At 41.1% G+C, this 17735-nt stretch overlaps 1 protein-coding gene across 1 annotated transcript in view; it reads right to left on the minus strand.

Moving 5' to 3' along the window:
- Positions 1-17735, minus strand: part of LOC122806459 (G1/S-specific cyclin-D2-like) — a 281886-nt gene that overhangs the window by 73857 nt on the left and 190294 nt on the right. Inside the window, exon 4 of the mRNA XM_044076919.1 lies at positions 5362-5504. Coding sequence (XP_043932854.1) covers positions 5362-5504 — 143 coding nt within the window. The remainder of the gene's footprint in view (positions 1-5361; positions 5505-17735) is intronic.

Below are 17735 nucleotides of genomic sequence, written 5' to 3' on the forward strand. Positions count from 1 at the left end.
TTTTAGCAACACATTTGCCATTCTTTTAGCTGGTATATAATCATGGTATAAAATTGAAATGGGCCTGTATGAAGCTAGGTTTAATGGGTCTTTACCATCTTTAGGTATCACAGCCCCCACAGCTTTCTTCCAAGATGTTGGTGCTTCCCACCTTTTACAATACTGTTAAAGAGTATCTTCCCAATCTAACATTTTCTTCCCTCCTAACTGCCAAGCTTCCACAGGAATACCATCTGTTCCTGAACACCTTCCTGCTGATTGATTATACAATCACCATTGTTCTCATCTCTTCTTACCTTAACTATTGGTTACAGAGTCTCATCTGCCTTTAATCTTGGCATTAAGTCTTCCATAAATGTTTCCATTTGTGCTCTTTCTTGACTTTTTCTGCTTTATACAAATCTTCATAAAATTTACAATACATCTCTAATACCACTACAGAAGTGTGTGTGGTACGGAACAGCAGCAGGGCTAGCCACCCAGTGGTGTGAATCTTGGCTCTAAATTATTGTTGCTCTAAGTGACACCCCAATAATGTGCAAAAATGAGAAAGAGGGGTTGTGGATGGATATCTTTGTTTACTGAAAATAGAGCGTCAAGCACAGCTGGATGGCTATTTAGTTCAAACTGAGGCACCATTCACAGAATTATGCCATTTTCTCAAGCATTTTACATCACTGCTTTATCATCTATAGAATGGTTTACTATGGTAAGGTCAAAGTGGGTTCGGTTGAAGACACTTCCGGAGGCCAAACAGCGACAATGTCGAACCCAACATTGTCGAAGTATGAATCTTGCCCCATCTTGACCTATGTTAAAGCCTGTTTCGAGGTTGAAGGCGAGTCGTACTTTGACAATGTTGGAATTCGACATTGTCATTTTCGCGTACATGGGTCGATGATCCCATCATTCGAGGGGATCCGGTTCGACCATGCCATAGTAAACCTATAGAACTATTTCTCCTAAAAATTAATTCAGTAAATACATCTCTAAAAGGCTAGAAATGCATCATACTGCCTATTTTGGTGGTTAAGTGAGGCACACCTGGGCAAATGTTCACACTGGTTCAAGAACATTTGCCTGTAGTTAAGCCAGTCTATGAACCAGACTGAGTGTATGGAGGCAGAGATGGACGCTGCCATTTAGGCAGTAAAACCAAGTGGTAACAGAAGCAACATGAAGGAATACAGCAATGAATTAAACAATTAATTTGCTAAATGAATATGGAAAAAAAATCCTGAAATTCCTGTTTAAATCAGCATACCATGAAACAGTTTTCCTCTTCTTTAATAAAATAAAAAACTGGCTACTTATGGCACTTAAGTTCATTTACATGAAAACACCTTAGCCTTCAAGGCACAGTAATACAGAAGCATGACTAAATGCATGTAGTATATGTAAAGTTTTCTAAAAAGATTACGTTAAGTAAAGATGTGGACCTGTCCCCTGTGGCATTAAGGGATGACCAGTATGCTGGGCCACTGCAGTACTGGATCTGGAGGAAGATGCTTAATGTTCTCGAATTAACTCCAGAACCCGTTAAATTAAACTCTGAGACTGCCTGCCCCTTCTTGATCCTTGAGGGACAGGCAAGAGTGCGTTGTGGTGACAAGAAACTATCAGTGCCTGACCTTCCTGAGAGGTTTGACCCTGCTGCATGTGTTCTGGCAACACTGGATTTGACTCTGGAGATACTATTGGGAAGTGGATGTTGGTATAAAGACTGAGTGGGGGTTGGGTGTGGCAAAGGATTCTGTGACTCGAAAGGGGGAAGTAAAACTATCACCTTCCAATGGGTTCTGGGCCATTGTTCGAGATGGAGAGGTGTATGGGGGCCTATACCGTGCCTCCTACCCCCCTTAAGCTGACCAAGCAGCCTAGGAGGATTGGAGTATACCTTGACTGTGAGAAAGGGTTGCTGTCATTCTAAGACCCTTATAAATTCTGCTGTATCTATACCTACAAAGACACCTTTGTGGAAAAGGTGTACTCTTTTCTTCTTTACTGGTGTGAAGATAGGCAAGGGGCTACCATTGCAGATTGTGACACGTAGGCTGTGACCAGGGATGGCAGAGCAAATAAGTACCATCATCAAAAAAGCAGTAGGCACTCTTACCTATAGGGGTGGGAGGTTGGCATAATGGTTAAGGTGTTTGCCTTATAAACCAAAGGTGCAGGGTTTGATTCTCAAATGGGGTAATTGGCTAGGCTTAAAATGGCCCACAAAGGCAGTTAGCCTAGTACTAATTTATGAATCTATAAACATACTGACTTGTGAAAAGTACAGATTCACCTACACAGTGTAGAATCTATGGGAACATGATATATCAGCAAAACGAGATACAGTGGAACATGATTCACAGTATCTTTTCTGCCAAACCAGCCACCACTCTCAGATCCCATTGAAATTCAGCCTACCTAGACATGGTAGAAAATCTGGATAGCTTAGCTCAGGTTAAGAAGGCTTGCTGGAGAGGGCCTGTGGTAGTAATGTAATTTCCCCAACTAAGAAAATACTGTGATGAAACAATTCAGCAAAACAGATTGTGCGTACAGTGTTTCATCGAGCTGCTTCTAGTAAGGGGGTTGAAACAGGGCGAATGGCTATAGACTCAATTTACACAGGTTCCAGTGTGATCGGAGTAGGAGGCAGACAGTTCTCCTGTACCAGCAGTACTGTTTCAAAGATGCAATTTAATGACGAGTAAATATAACTGCAGTTCTTTACCTCCAAACAATTATCCAAGCAGGAAATAACAGATTTATGCTTACCGGCTTACCTTCATTATGTTGAATGTAAGTAGTACGATGCATGAAAGTGCGAAAGTACAAATTCAAGATTTGGGGAATGTGGATTGCAAATGTTGCGAATTCCAATGAGCGAATGCACACTGGCACATTCGGTCATTTGAATTCGGCATTCCAGGTGTAGATCGCACTACAGTGGGGATCGGGAAATGCACCCTTTCCCTCACTGTAGTGCGATCTCGGCATTTGTATATTAAAGAAGCAGGGGGAGTGGGGGTGCAGCCCCCCACATGGGGGGGGGTGCAGGGGGGCTTAATGATGTCAGAAATGTCTTCTAACTTTCATTGTTGTGCTGCAGTTCGAAAATGGTCGAATCTGGTTTTCCAAGAAACCAGTTTTGACATTTCGATTCGGAAACGTGTTGAATTTCGTGATTTAAAGTTGCACAATAGTGCAATCGCACAAATCACTTTCAACATAATGAAGGAAAACCATACTTACCACATTGGGTTATCTGCAAGAAGGTCTTCTGCAGTGGGTGACACGTTAGGACTGCTTACTAAAATATTTAAATCTAACCAGAATTTTTACTTGTTACACTAGAACCTGTAGGTATATTCTCTTCCAGATGATGTATACTGTGAAAATACATGTCAGGCCAAGATGATGCCTTCAGCCCCCTGCCCTAAATTTGATCCCATTCCCTGAAAAAGCATGGATTGCAGGACAGTAAAACCCAAGCATATAAAACCTGAATAGTTATTGTAGAATGAAGAGGGTGTCCAGACCAACAGGTTAGAGAGAGGGTAGTAAATATCCACTAGAAAAGACATCCTCAAAGATCAATTGCTGTATCAGCACATAGCTATAACATCTAGTGCTGGAGCCATTTTACAGTGAATAACTGTTAAAGAACATCCCTGGAGGCTAGAGATGGAGGAAGGCTTAAATGCCAGGACTCAGAAACGTTCTGAACTAATAAGGCCCAAATAAGGCCTGATTCTTATAGTCACAGTCCAAACAATGATATGTGGTGAAAGTGTCAACCAACAACCAAATGAAACACAGTAGAAATCTCCACTGAAGCATACACTGGAAGCAACCATGCCACTGACAGACTGGCACTTCGAAAAGCATTTTCCAATGGTTCAGTTTCTGACGGCAAACCACAGTGCAGTTAGTAATCCACTTAGAAAGTGTTTGCATAGCCTCAGCAAATCTCTGCTTTGAACAAACACAAACAGCTGTTTATTCTTCCTAAAATTCACACACATCTCTGTTTCTATCTTTCACATAGATTTTGTCACCACAAATGAAGAAGGACAATGAATGGACTGGTTTATGGACATATCACTTTTGGGAAAAGTGGGGTTTGTATGAAGGCTTCACAATCCTTATTGAAGAACATACAGCATTCCTAAAAATAAAAGATCTGAAGCTCTGAGATCTGATGACAGCAACCAAGAACTGTGCTCTTCCACACTACACTACCGAGTCTGCCAGTATGAACATATAGGCAATCTCATCAAAGGTCATGACCAAAGTAGGGCTCGTGGCAGGTGAATATGCAGAGCACCACTCATGGGGCTGCTTAATTAGAAAGTACTGGGTCACCGTCTTCTTTCTCGCAAAGTAATAACTTGCTGAAATGCCAGATACATGCATTCTTTTTATGGAATAAATAAAATCTTAACTATTAGGTGTACAAACTAAAATAAAACAGCACCTCTCCACCTAAGCAGAGAACTTCTTTGCAGCACGAGATAACTAGAAGGCTTCCTAGTGGCTTCCACTACAACTGGAAGATCTGGTAGAAGTAAGGGAATCAGTGCAGTTGTGTATCACCCAAAACAAAACGGAAGAATGTCAGTGTGTTGTGGTTTAAGTTTCCTACACTGTTATGGACCCAAGAACTTGAAACCACATCCTTCTGGCCATCATGGAACAGTGAACAGAAGTGTTGGTTATTCTTCTACGATTTCATTCACGTAGGGATTTTCTTTTAAAAAAAAAAAAAAAGAAAGAAAAGAATCAGGGGGAACAATGGAAAAGCAAGCAGAAAGCTTCTCTACCACAGAAGAGAAGAGGCTACTAACTTTTGCCCTGTTTAACAGAGGACACAAGTAGGAAGAGGAGTACATTTTCTCGCATGAACCTCCTGGTTTTGCCATTAGAGAAGATCTTTATGGAAGAAGCGATGGGACAGAAATAGCAGATTAGCTCTAACACAGCTAACTTCAAAAGCTGAGCGAAGACATGAGAAAGCTGATAAAACCCACACATGAAATATTGCTCATTTGTGCCTGGAAGACCGTAATGATTTTTTCTATGAGAGTTCAGGAAGGCAGTCCCCCAACAATATAACTAGATTTCGAGGTTGCCAAAATTCAGAGTAAATTACACAATTGTCACAGAGTAGTAAATTCGGTCTTTCATGATCAAATGAACAAGCTCCTGTGACTGAAGTTCTGACAGACTATCACACCCCTTTGGGATAATTATGAACCAGAGGTTTTCTGCTGACATCTTCATGAACTCATACAATCCTAAACCTTTTTACATGCAACACCACGCAGCCTCAATGACTCATGAAGCACCTGGCCAGCAACTTACCACTTCTGTCCCTGTGATTCTTGCTAGCAGCCGAGTTAAAGCCTCACTGGATAAGGAGTCCACAGAGAGTTCCAAACCCCGAATGGCTGCTCCAATACTTCCAGTTGCAATCATGGATGCAGGATACATAGCAAAGTTAAAATCTGAGGGGAACAAATAGAACAGTTCAAGCCATTACATTACAATATACTTGAAAATATCTTGCGGCCTAAACAGCTGCAGTTATTTCCTGAAATTTCAGTTATTTAGAGCAAAGGCCCACCCATCACATTTAAAAAAGGCTACTTGGCAAGAAACCTGACTCCACAATTAAAACTTTAGGCAAACAACTGTGAAGCAACAAAACAGAATAAAGATTTAACTCCGACTGTTTACTCAGTATAAAAAACAGTTTTAAAGAGAGTGTACATCACATCTACTGCAGTCTCAAAGAGGTAGTCAGATCAAGCAAACCAATGTTTGATCTTTTTTCTTTACTAAAGAAAGCATCACAAAAAGCATATTCTATTATTTTGTGCCGAAACAGAGACATGCAACAAAACACAGCATTCAAGGTTTGACATGCACATTTAAAATATAAGCTGCCTTTCTCATACAAGTCTGTCACTGCTTGACAACCAAGGGTTTGCACTTGTACTTGGAAACAGCATTTGGCAGTTCCACAAAAACACTGTGCCCCCCATTTCTCTATGTATTGCCTTGCAGTAAAAAGTACAGTTTTGTACCTACCATAAATGTAGATGTCCGAACTGGATAGCATCTGCAGTCATAACAACTGGGTTGTCCTGTCGTCAGGCAGCCCTGCAGTCGGCCGGATTCCAAAGTCCGGGTCCGGCTTCGGCTGATGTCGCACTCCACCCGACGTCATCTCTGTTGGTCTTCGGGTATAAAAGCATCAGCCGGCGCCATTTTCCTCAGTGTTTCTTGCCCCAGATGCCAGTAGCCCTCTTGCAGGCTAAAATTTGGATAGATGCCAATGTTTCCAAATAGATAGAGGTAAACACAACAATAAGCATGTAAGTACATATATACAAACAAATACACCATAAAAGACTCCCCCCCAACAGCTAGCTATTAGGAGGGTAAACACCCTAGGAGTACCACAGAGGGGAAGGAGGGAGGGTAATCCTGACTGCAGATGCTATCCAGTTCGGACATCTACATTTATGGTAGGTACAAAACTGTACTATGTCCTTCATGGATGCATCTGCAGTCATAACAAATGGGTAGAATACCATAGCCAACTAGGGGAGGAGGATAAAAGTAGATTATGGTGTGTTTAGGATCCCTTGCAGTACAGCAGTGGCAAACCCTGCTTGGGATCTGGAATATAGAGGCAAATTATAATGCTTGGCAAATGTATGCACGGAGGTCCAAGTAGCCGCCTCAATAATGTCTTTGGTTGCCACTCCTCGTAAGAAGGCTGTGGTAGTGGCTGTTGCCCTTGTAGAATGAGGTCTTATGTTCTGTGGAATTGGTTTTCCATGGAAGGAGTAACAGTATCGTATGCAATTTCCTATCCATTTGGAGATTGTCTGTTTGGAAATAGCTTTTCCTTCCCTTCCTGTTGCATAGGCTACAAAAAGTTGGTCAGTCTTTCTGCTATCTTAAGTTCTGTCCGAGTAGTAGCGTAGCTGACTATGTACAACCAAGGTATGCAGTATTCTTACCTCTCTGTTTTGTGGGTTGGGAAAGAAGGTAGGTAGGTGGATTGCCTGGTTTAAAGACACTCTGGATACCACCTTGGGCATAAATGTAGGATTAGTCCTCATGGACACTCTATCTTGGTGGAAGATTAGGAAGGGTTGCACTGCCATTAAGGCCTGTAGTTCTGAAACCCTCCTTGCTGAAGTAATTGCCAGTAGGAAAGCAGTTTTCCATGACAGGTGTTGTAGGTCTGCTGTTGCTGCTGGTTCAAAGGGTGATAGTGTCAACTTTTCTAGCACAAAGTTTAAATCCCAAGCTGGTAATGGTGGTTTCCTTGGAGGTTTTACATTCTTGATTCCTCTGAGGAACTGCCTGAGCAAAGGGTGCGAAAAAACAGGTGGATCAAAGCTGTATTCTGCTGAAATAGCTGATGCATGTATCTTGATGGAGGAGTAGGACAGGCCTGAATGAAGAAGTTCGGCCAGATACTCCAGAATGTTAGGCATATCTATGTTTGACACATCTTTTCTTCTTTCCGTACTCCAAATGACAAACCTTTTCCATTTTCCAGCATAGTTCCTTCTTGTAGAAGGTCTGCGTGCTTCAAGAATAATGTCTTTAACTCTTTGGGAAAGTTCTGGATTAGCTGCTGCTATGTGATGTTCCATGCAGTCAGTTGCAACGTTTTTAGGTTTGGATGTATGATGCTGTAGTTGTTCTGAGTTAACATCAAAGGCATCAGGGTATTGGCCACATATTGTTCGAGACATGCTCCTCAGTAGTGGGTACCAGTGTTGTCTTGGCCAGTTTGGAGCTATCAGGATTATCCTTGGACGTTCTTCCTTGATTTTTAGTAGTACCTTGTGTATCAAAGGAAGAGGTGGGAATGCATATGCTGTTAGGCCTTTCCAGTTGAAGGAGAGCGAGTCCACTTTCCATGCTAGTGGGTGGGATGTCCTTGTGCAGAATTTTTTGAGCTGGTGATTGAGAGGTGATGCGAATAGGTCTATCTGTGGCATTCCCCATTTCTTTGAGATGGTCTTGAAGATGTCCGGGTGCAGCTTCCATTCGTGGGCATCCGAAGTGGTTCTGCTTAATATGTCTGCTAGAGTATTGTCTTTCCCGGTACAAATATTGCCTGTAACTGGATGTTGTACCTGAGTGCCAGGGTCCACAGCTCCAAGGTCATTCTGCATAGGGGTATGAATGAGTGCCTCCCTGTTTGTTGATGTACCACATGACTGTGGTGTTGTCTGTCCTTATCATCAACTGGCCCTCTTTGAGAAATGGTTTGAACTTTTGGATTGCCAGTTTTACTGCCAGCATTTCTTTTAGATTGATGTGCAGGTGAAGTTGATCCTGTGTCCACAATCCTTGCACGCATTTGTCCAGCATGTGGGCCCCCATCCTAGGTCTGAAGCGTCTGTTGTGATGGTCTGGCTTGCTTGACATCTGCGAAAGGGTAGGCCTGGGTTTGACTGGCATGCCTGAGCCCACCATAGGAACTCCTGTTTTAAGCATGGAATTAGTGGGATTTCTGTTTCTAGACTGTGTCTGTGTTGGGACCATAAATTTTTTAGGTACCACTGTAGTTTCCTCATATGTAGTCTGGCAAATGGAACCAAGATTATGCATGATGCCATGAAGCCCAAGGCCTGCAATACTTTTCTTGCTGTTAACTTGTTCAGTTTTGTTAGTGCCAAGAAGTAAAGAGGAAGTTCTTTTTGTTTTTCTGTAGTCAGGAATGCCATTTGTTTTACTGTGTTCAGTTCCGCGCCCAAGAATGTCCTTGTTTGGGATGGTATCAGCCTTGACTTTTGTAAATTGACTGTGTATCCCAGTGCTTGTAGCAAGTAAATGACCCTTTGTAAATCTGTTGTCAGCTTGCTTTTGTTGTCCCCTTGTAGCAGGCAGTCGTCCAGGTATGGGTAAATTTGAATTCCCTGTAGTCTGCAATGGGCGATTACTGATGCCAGGCATTTTGTGAATACTCTGGGCGCAGTAGATAAGCCAAAGGGCAATGCTGAGAATTGATAGTGCTCTGATCCTGCAAGAAATCTGAGGTATCTTCTGCAGATTGGTCGAATGGGGACGTGCAGGTATGCCTCCTTGAGATCTAGAGTTACCAGCCAAGACTCCTTGCCCAGCATGGGAAGAAGTTGCTGTAGGGTCAGCATTTTGAATTTTGGGACAACGATGTATGTATTTAAGGTGGACAGGTCGAGAATTGGTCTCCAACTTTTTCCTTTCTTGGAACTAGGAATAGTCTGGAATAGAACCCCTTTCCTTGCTCTGCTGTTGGCACTCTTTCCACAGCTCTCATGTTTGCTAACTCCATTATCTGGCGTAGAGCCTCTGTTTTTTGATTTGGAGGTAGATTTGGCATTCCTCTTTTGACTGGTAAAGTGTGGAAGTGAAACCGGTAACCTTGATCTATGGTTTGTAAAATCCACTTGTCTTTTGTTATGTAGTGCCAGTTCTTTGAAAATAAGGTTAACTTTCCGCCTAGAGGAGCTGCTATTTGTTCCCTGGTAGGCGGATTTAGGGTTAAGTCACTGTGGTTGTGCTGATGTAGTGGCAGTGGCTGTGTCTGTGCCTCTGTTGTTACCTTGCCACTGTCGTCCTCTGTAGGCACCTCCTCTGGATTGGTTTCTGCCTCTGGAGCGTCTATTCCTGCCCCTTTGAAATTTTGTGGAGTCAGGAAAGGACCAATTTTGGCAGGCCAGTTCCTGCTAAACCTTGGGGTTGAACCTGCAAGAAATCTTTAACAGTTTGAACAGATTTTGCCTTTTCTTCCATTTTCTTCATAACCTGCTGGGCAGGTGTACCAAACAAACTTGTCTTGTCCATAGGAGCATCTAGCAACTTAGCTTTAACATGATCCGGTAAAGCTTGTTCCTTTAGCCATGCATGCCTTCTTATCACTGTGCCTGTCATGGCTGATCTAAATGAAGCCTCCAGTGCATCATAGCCACATTTTAAGGAATGGTTGCTAACCTGTTGTATGTTATTTACCATCTCTAATACATATTTCTTATCAAGAGATTCATCAGTGGTTAGTTTAGTTAACTGATCAAGCATAAACTCTTGGTATTGTATCATGTGAAACTGACAGTTTAAAGCTCTAGCTGAGAGAGTAGCTGAAGTGTAGACCTTTTACCCCATCTGTCTAATGACCTTGCTTCCCTTTCAGAAGGAATAGGGTTTTAGCTGTGGTCGGCTACTGCCTTGGGACCCTGGGATATAGTTTCTGGGTCTGCAAGTGGGGCCTTGTAAAGGTGGTGATGAGTATCTGGCACCCTGTAAAATCTGTCTGGTTTGGCAGGGGCTGGGGTAAAGAATCTGGAGCGGAGCAAACATCATTGAAAGCATCATCCACCACAGAGAGAACAGGAGGTATAGCTAAGGGCCTGTGCTGTGGGAGGTGCAGAAAGGTCCTAAGTCTTTTCTGGAGTCTGAAAAATCCTGTTGCTGCCATTGGAACTGTTCTCGCATGGCATGCAAGGTTTCCCCAAAGGAGAATTCTTCTGGTGGGGAAGCAGCTGGAATGGATTCTTCAGCATCAGAATCTTCAAAATTGGAGAAGGGAGCCTCTGGCTGGTCAGTTATGTCTGATTCATCAGCAGAATCATCAGAAGACACTGGCTCAGGGGCTCTGCCCTAGGTCTCTTCTCTGGGGCTGAGAGGCCCTGTCTGGGTGAGGTTGAGATCCTCTAATTAAAGAAATTAAATCTTCTGCCAAAGTAAGCATTTGAGAACTAGAAGAGGGCCTGGATGTGGGGGGTTTAACAGGCACTGTTTTAGTAGTCTTGGCTGCTTTAGCCCTGGCGAAGGCCTTAATGGACATGGCTGCTGGAGGCCTAGCAGCACCACGTGCTGGGGTAGAGACATCCAAGGGGATGGTGTCTGATAAGTCAACCACCGTAGTGGGTAAAATTTCTGAGGTCGATTCAAGAGTTGTAGCAGGGGCCTCAGTTGTAGGAATAGGTTCAGCTGTACTTTGATCAGTTTTCTCGGTTTCGGCCGAAACCGAGACACTCGCGGTTTGCTTAACCATGGTTTCGGCCGAAACCACGAACCGTGAGTGTCGGTCTTTATCTTTGCGTTTTTTGGTAGATTGGGTAGTCGGAGGATCCGACGGCATAATGTACGCAAAATTAGAACCGAAAAACTGTTCTGCAAACTCCGACCGACGCCTAAGCGTTCGTCGGTTGAAAGAAGCACAGGCCGAACAGGCTGCTACGTCGTGGGCTGGGCCTAAACAAGGCAGACAGTAAGAGTGGAAATCTTTATGAGGTATTTGTTTCCCACAGGTTAAACAATTGTTAACTTTTTCTGACATTGGCTGAGGCAAGAAAGAGTCCCCAACGGGGTACTTAGCTTTAGAAGTCTTCGAAGTAGTATTCGGTAGAAGTAATCTCTGGATCCGACCGACCGGCACTTGCGAACAGCTTCTGCTTCAGGCGCCACGCGGCAAGAAAGACTGAGGAAAATGGCGTCGGCTGATGCTTTTATACCCGAAGACCAACAGAGATGACGTCGGGTGGAGTGCGACATCAGCCGAAGCCGGACCCGGACTTTGGAATCCGGCCGACTGCAGGGCTGCCTGACGACAGGACAACCCAGTTGTTATGACTGCAGATGCATCCATGAAGGACATCTTCAAAATGCATCTGAAGTACAAAGACATTTCAGGAGCAGACGTGTATCCTGATCAACTGCTTAACTTCAGCTCTCCCAGTGTGAAAACAACCTGAGAAGTAAGGAGTGCCATTGAAACTATATTTTGGGTAAACATTCAGTTACTGAGTAGTAAGTACACTGAAACAAAAACTGGCACAGAGAGAAACAAACTGACACCAAGAACACTCTCTGTATGCTGGAAAAACAAGGAATTCACTTGAGTGATGAAAACACAATTTATTCCACGATGTGATAAAAACTCCACAGCATTAGCAGCATATGCAAAATAAAATGTATACTCCACAGTAACACAATATCCACAGTCAAGCGCTTTCGTCCATCTGGACTTCTTCGGAATAGAGATGCTACACCTGGAGGGCTTTCAGCTGCAATATGTATACTCCACAGTAACACAATATCCACAGTCAAGCACTTTCGTCCATCTGGACTTCTTCAGAATAGAGATGCTACACCTGGAAGACTTTCAGCTGCAATTGCAGCTGAAAGTCCTCCAGGTGTAGCATCTCTATTCTGAAGAAGTCCAGATGGACGAAAGCGCTTGACTGTGGACATTGTGTTACTGTGGAGTATACATTTTATTTTGTATATGCTGCTAATGCTGTGGAGTTTTTATCACATCGTGGAATAAATTGTGTTTTCATCACTTGAGTGAATTCCTTGTTTTTCCAGCATACAGAGAGTGTTCTTGGTGTTAGTAAGTACACTGCTTGGATGCCATCACAGAAGATATGTGTAACACCGAAAAGAAAACAGCCAGAAAAGTTGGAGAAAACAGTGGCAGGGAAGGATGCTGCAGCAGCAAAAAGCAGTCCAAGCTTCAGCTTTTATTTAGAGATGGCTTCCAGAATTAAAAAACAAAACAAAAAAAAAAAAAAAAAAAAATGTATTCAGAGCTGATTAAAATAAGTGAAACACTGAAGGAATACATCACCTCAAATAACAAAAGGCTGGAAAAATACAAAACGCTTTAACTAGCTCGTCAAATGAACTGACAAAACTGCAAAACTCAGAGGATGAAATGAAGAAAAGCTGGCAAGAGTATAAGGCTTCTCAAGAAGTGTGATATCAAAAAATAGAGTTACAAGACGGAGCATGAAGGAAAAACCTGAGATTTTCTGCTCTACCAGAGAAACTGGAAGGAACAGTCTGCATGAATTTCATGAAAGCACAAATAAGCAGCTGGACTGGTGTTCCACAGCAGGATTTCTTAACTGAAAGGGCACAGAGTGTATGCGCCAAATCTGGCCAAGAGAAAGCAGCCAAGATCTACATTAATAAAGATGCAATCATACCAGCAAAACAAGTTGATCCTGACAAAGCTGTGACAGAAGGGAAACGGTGTTTGTAGATACAATGATTACTCACTGCACATCAGAGAGAAGATAAGCATATTTATCCCAGTAATCGGGGAATATCGACAGGCAGGTGGAAGATTCAAGCTGCTGTATCCAGCTGTCTTTGGAGTACTTTGTCCTGCAGGATCAAAGGTATTTTTGATGCAGAAGAGGCCAAGGAGTAAATAAAGAGTTTATGCAACTAAAAGTGAGCCAGCAAGCAGGACTCTGCTTCTCATTCTTTTAACATAAAAGTTCATAAAGAGACTCCCAGTGAAACACTTTCCAGTGTTCCAAAGGCAAGTGCTTGAGAGAGAGAGGAAAAAACAGGAGCTGACTAGAAGAATAAACAATACTTTTCACTTGAATCAGAGCTTGGTGTTGGCAGATGAAGATGAACAAGAAGATCAGCAACACTGGAACTAGTGAACAGATTGGGAGACTACAGAGCATCAGTCATATTTGCAAAATATGGCTTTGCAAGAAAAAGTAGCTTAACAAAAAGACTGAGTTTGTTAAGCTTGTAGGTGGAATGTAAAGCATATAACCCAAATTATGTCAATGTTTAGAAGGACAATAACAAGGAAGAAATAACCAAGTACAACAATTTTTGTTCTTTTTAGTATTTTTTTTATAAAACATTGCATGATATAAACTGCACATTACATATAATAAACCAGTTGTGTGTAGTGAAAAGTATTTTAAATGTGTGTTCGTGTGTGGATCCTTTCACTGACTGCTATAAGTGTTAAAGATATGAAAGTAAACGAGCACTTCTTTTAGCTTTAAAATTATAGGCTTTACATTGCAAAAGAAGAAGAAAGGCTGGACAAAAGTTTAATGTTAATATGCTGAGGTGGAGGTGGGGTGTAAAAGTGCACTCATTACATGCAGAATTAAGATGGAAGAAGAAAGGCTGGACAAAAGTTTAATGTTGATATGCTGAGGTGGGGATGGGGTGTAAAAGTGCACTCATTACATGCAGAATTAAGATATTTTATCTTATTTTACAAGGGTGAATGTCTAGCTTAATGTTGTTAGCTTATGCTATAAACGAGTGTTTTTCTATACAAGCAGCCTGGGGGGGGGGGGGGGGGGCAAAAGATAAGGAAAGCCATTACATTTTCTAAGTTTTACATCCACAAAGACATTAACTTTTTTCCCCATCAGCTGTACATTCTGTTCTGTGTAAACTTTACAAAGATTCACTGCTGAGTACTTTCCACGAAAACGAGATGCCTGCAAGTGTAAGCAATTAATCTTGAGAGTTCTGGGCATTCCTTGCTGAGGGAAATGCAAAATTTAAGGTACAATTAGCAAGCAGTTTAGTGAAGAATTAAGTCTGAAATTATGGAGAGTGATTAAGAGACAGCAGCCTCCCTAGCATCCTTAATATTTTAATGCAATTAACGAACAGTGTATAATTTAAAGACAATCAATGCCTTTTTATTAGGACTAAAAGTTAAGATATTCTGAAAGTATTACAGCTATTTTTCATATACGAGCCGGAAATAGAAATAAGAAAAGAACAGACAGTAATCAGTGTAAGTGGGAACACAGGCTGTAGCATGCACTTCAGCATGGGTAACCTTAATTTTAGGCTAGGTAATGCCTGTTAGTGCAGCAGTTGATTCAGCAGCAACTGTTACCTAGTGGAGGATTAAACTTCACTTGCTGACGATCTACATAGTTTTGTGTGTTTGCTCTAAGTTAACAAAGGATGGAGGGTGTTTTGAAAATATATTTAGTTTGAGGGTTTCATTAAGGCAAAATGTCTTGAAAATGTGACTTATGTTCAAATAAAGATGAAAAGAAACAACTGTATAAAAAGATCAACCTGCCAAACATCAGTGTTAAAAATACACATTCAAAACAACTGTCTTGTATAATAGATGGAAACAGTTTTTATCATAATGGCTATGCTATCCATATTATCTTGGAACATAAATGGCCTTACACGTATAGATAAAAAGGAGAGAGAGCACTGGATTACATTAAGAAATGCAGAGTGAATATAATACCAATGCTGCAACAGACATTTAGAAATAAATTAACGCAGTTTTGACAAAGAAAGGAATGTGGTATGGCTATTCAGCAGAATATAAGGGACAAAGGAAAAGGGGAGGAGTAAATATACCAATTGCTGAAGGGGGTTCAATAGTGGTAGAAGAAAAAAAATGTTAGATCTGTGGTAGTACGGGGCTATTGGCAATGGGAGGATTATGCTGATGCATATTCATATTCCACCAAAAATTGCTACTATGGAGCTTAAGAATATTTTGGGAAAAATAACCAACTTTCAGCAGGGAATATTACTTATAAGTAGGGACTGGAACTGGATTTCCAATAGTGAGAATATATCAGAGGGACACAGAAGTGAAAATACAACAAAAGATGGTAGATTTCCGAAAAAATTTATGAAAATATTTGTTATGGAAGATGTGAATTCAGTAGCAGGAAGTCGGACAAAACTTACACATTATTCCCCAAGGTACAATAACCGGGCTACACTACACCAAAATTATATTTCAGAGGAACATTTGCATTTAATTGAAAGCTTTGATGCATCCAATAACTATTTCAGAATATGCACCAATAAACTATGAAAAAAACGAAGGGTAAGAGAGTAAAAATGAATCACTGGCACTTTCCCAACTACCTTTAAAGAGAGAGGAATTTAAGGAATGGGTAGTGGAAATTATTTGAGTTATTAGGGAAGATAGAAATATCTCCAGATGTTAAAACTAGTGAGTGGGACAAAAGGAAAACGGAGTGTAAAAGCAGGGTAAAATGAAAAAGAAAAGAGAAATGGTTAAGAAATTATAGGAATTACTTAGATTGTAAAAGGTTAAAATATTGCAGAATCAGGGGAATCACACAGGAAAAGGGGTGCAAATTCAGAGTGCTAAAGAGAAAAGGGAGCATCTGGATAATTTGCATAGTTTAGAAAGACTGCTATTAAATTATTTTTGATAACTCCAGAGCACAAAAACATTTAGCACAACTGAGGCAGAAGTGGAAAGGGTTGTTGCCAAACGCCATCTTCCTAAACATTCAGAAAAGAAACATAACCAGATATCCTGTAGAGGTTTTAGAGATAAGAGTTCAGAAATGTTATGAAAATATGTATAAAGCACAGAAATGTGGAAATCAAGAGAAAGCACAAATGGAAATATTTATGGATGCCTTACTTTTGCCAATGTTAGAGTTAGATGAGGGTCAACAACTAACAGCTGAGATAAGATAAAAATGGTGATGTACAAATTAATCTTCTGGAAACCCTCCAGGAATAGATTGTATTCCTGTGGAAGTTTGGAAGTTAGGAGGGATGAAAGTGATAAACATCTGGAAGACTAACAGTATTTTAAAAGGAGGGGAAGCACCAAATCATGGAAGAAAGCTGTGGTGGCTGTACTACCCAAGCACAGTAAAGACCCATCAAACCCAGCTTCATACTGACCCATTTCAATTTTAAACCATATTTACAAAGTGTTTATGTCTACATTAGCTAAAAGAATAGTAAGTGTTGTCAAAGTTGAAAGATATGGATCAATGTGGTTTTGTGGAGGGGAGGCAAACATTTGACAACATTAATAGAGCAATGATGATCCACAGGGAAGCAGAATGTGAGAAAACACTGCTGCTAGTGGGTCTTGATGCAGAAAAAGCATTTGACAGCGTAAGCTGGGATTTTATTAGTAGGCAATGGACACATCTGCATTTCCTGATACAACAGGGTTAATCAGGAGGACATACTAAGGATTGGAGGCAAGAATTAAAGTGGGAAGGTTCCTCTCTGTGTTTGAACAGAGGATCCAGACTGGGGTGTCCTCTTTCCCCTTTTGTTATTTGCTTTGTATTTAGAGCCAATGGCAAAGAAAATAAGGAACTCAGAAATGCAAGGATAAAATTGGTATGGCAATCAAGATTAGTTGGCTTATTTGGAGAAATTAATTTTCTATCTAATAAATCCAGAAATGGCCATCAGTGTTGTGGAACATTCTGAGACAGTTTCAAGACTTTCTGGGATACAAAATTAATGAACGTAAAACAAAGGGTACAGCTGTAAATTATGTAGCCATACACAAACTGGTTCAGCAATATCCATATTTATGGGGACACAATATGATGAAGTAGTTAGGAGTGTAGATCAAAAAAGGCTTCTGTTAAGGTAACTAAGGATATATGGGAAAAGACTAAACAAAAGATAATACAAAAACTGTGAAACTGGAAGCGCTTGTTTATGGATATGGATAGTATGATACAAGCAGTAAGTGTTTTTTTAGTCCCTTTAATTTTATGTAAGGGTGACGCACATTTTTATCAACTAGAAAAGAAGTTTTGGACAATAATAAAGAGTTTAAGGAATTTGTCTGGGATTGTAAGAGGACAAGAGTTAAGTGGAATAAGTATCTTTCCAATAGAGCAAGGTGCTTCAATGTTACCAGACTTGTAAGGATATTTTCGAGCTATGTAATTATGGTTCATATACACACTATAAGTAGGAGGTTATAACTCAATATTGAAATGGATGATGGGGGGGGGGGGGTTCAAGAAATAAAGATAGAGTGGAACTTTGGATACAGATCCTGAACCACCACCATACGGGACATTATAGTCAAAGTAGCAAAACGTATCCCAAGAACGAAGCCAACATAATGGAGAAAGGTGATTTTGCCAATAGGGATG

This window comes from Protopterus annectens, chromosome 7.part0 (genome assembly GCF_019279795.1).
Source record: "Protopterus annectens isolate FY-2018-M chromosome 7.part0, PAN1.0, whole genome shotgun sequence".
NCBI lineage: Eukaryota > Metazoa > Chordata > Ceratodontiformes > Protopteridae > Protopterus > Protopterus annectens.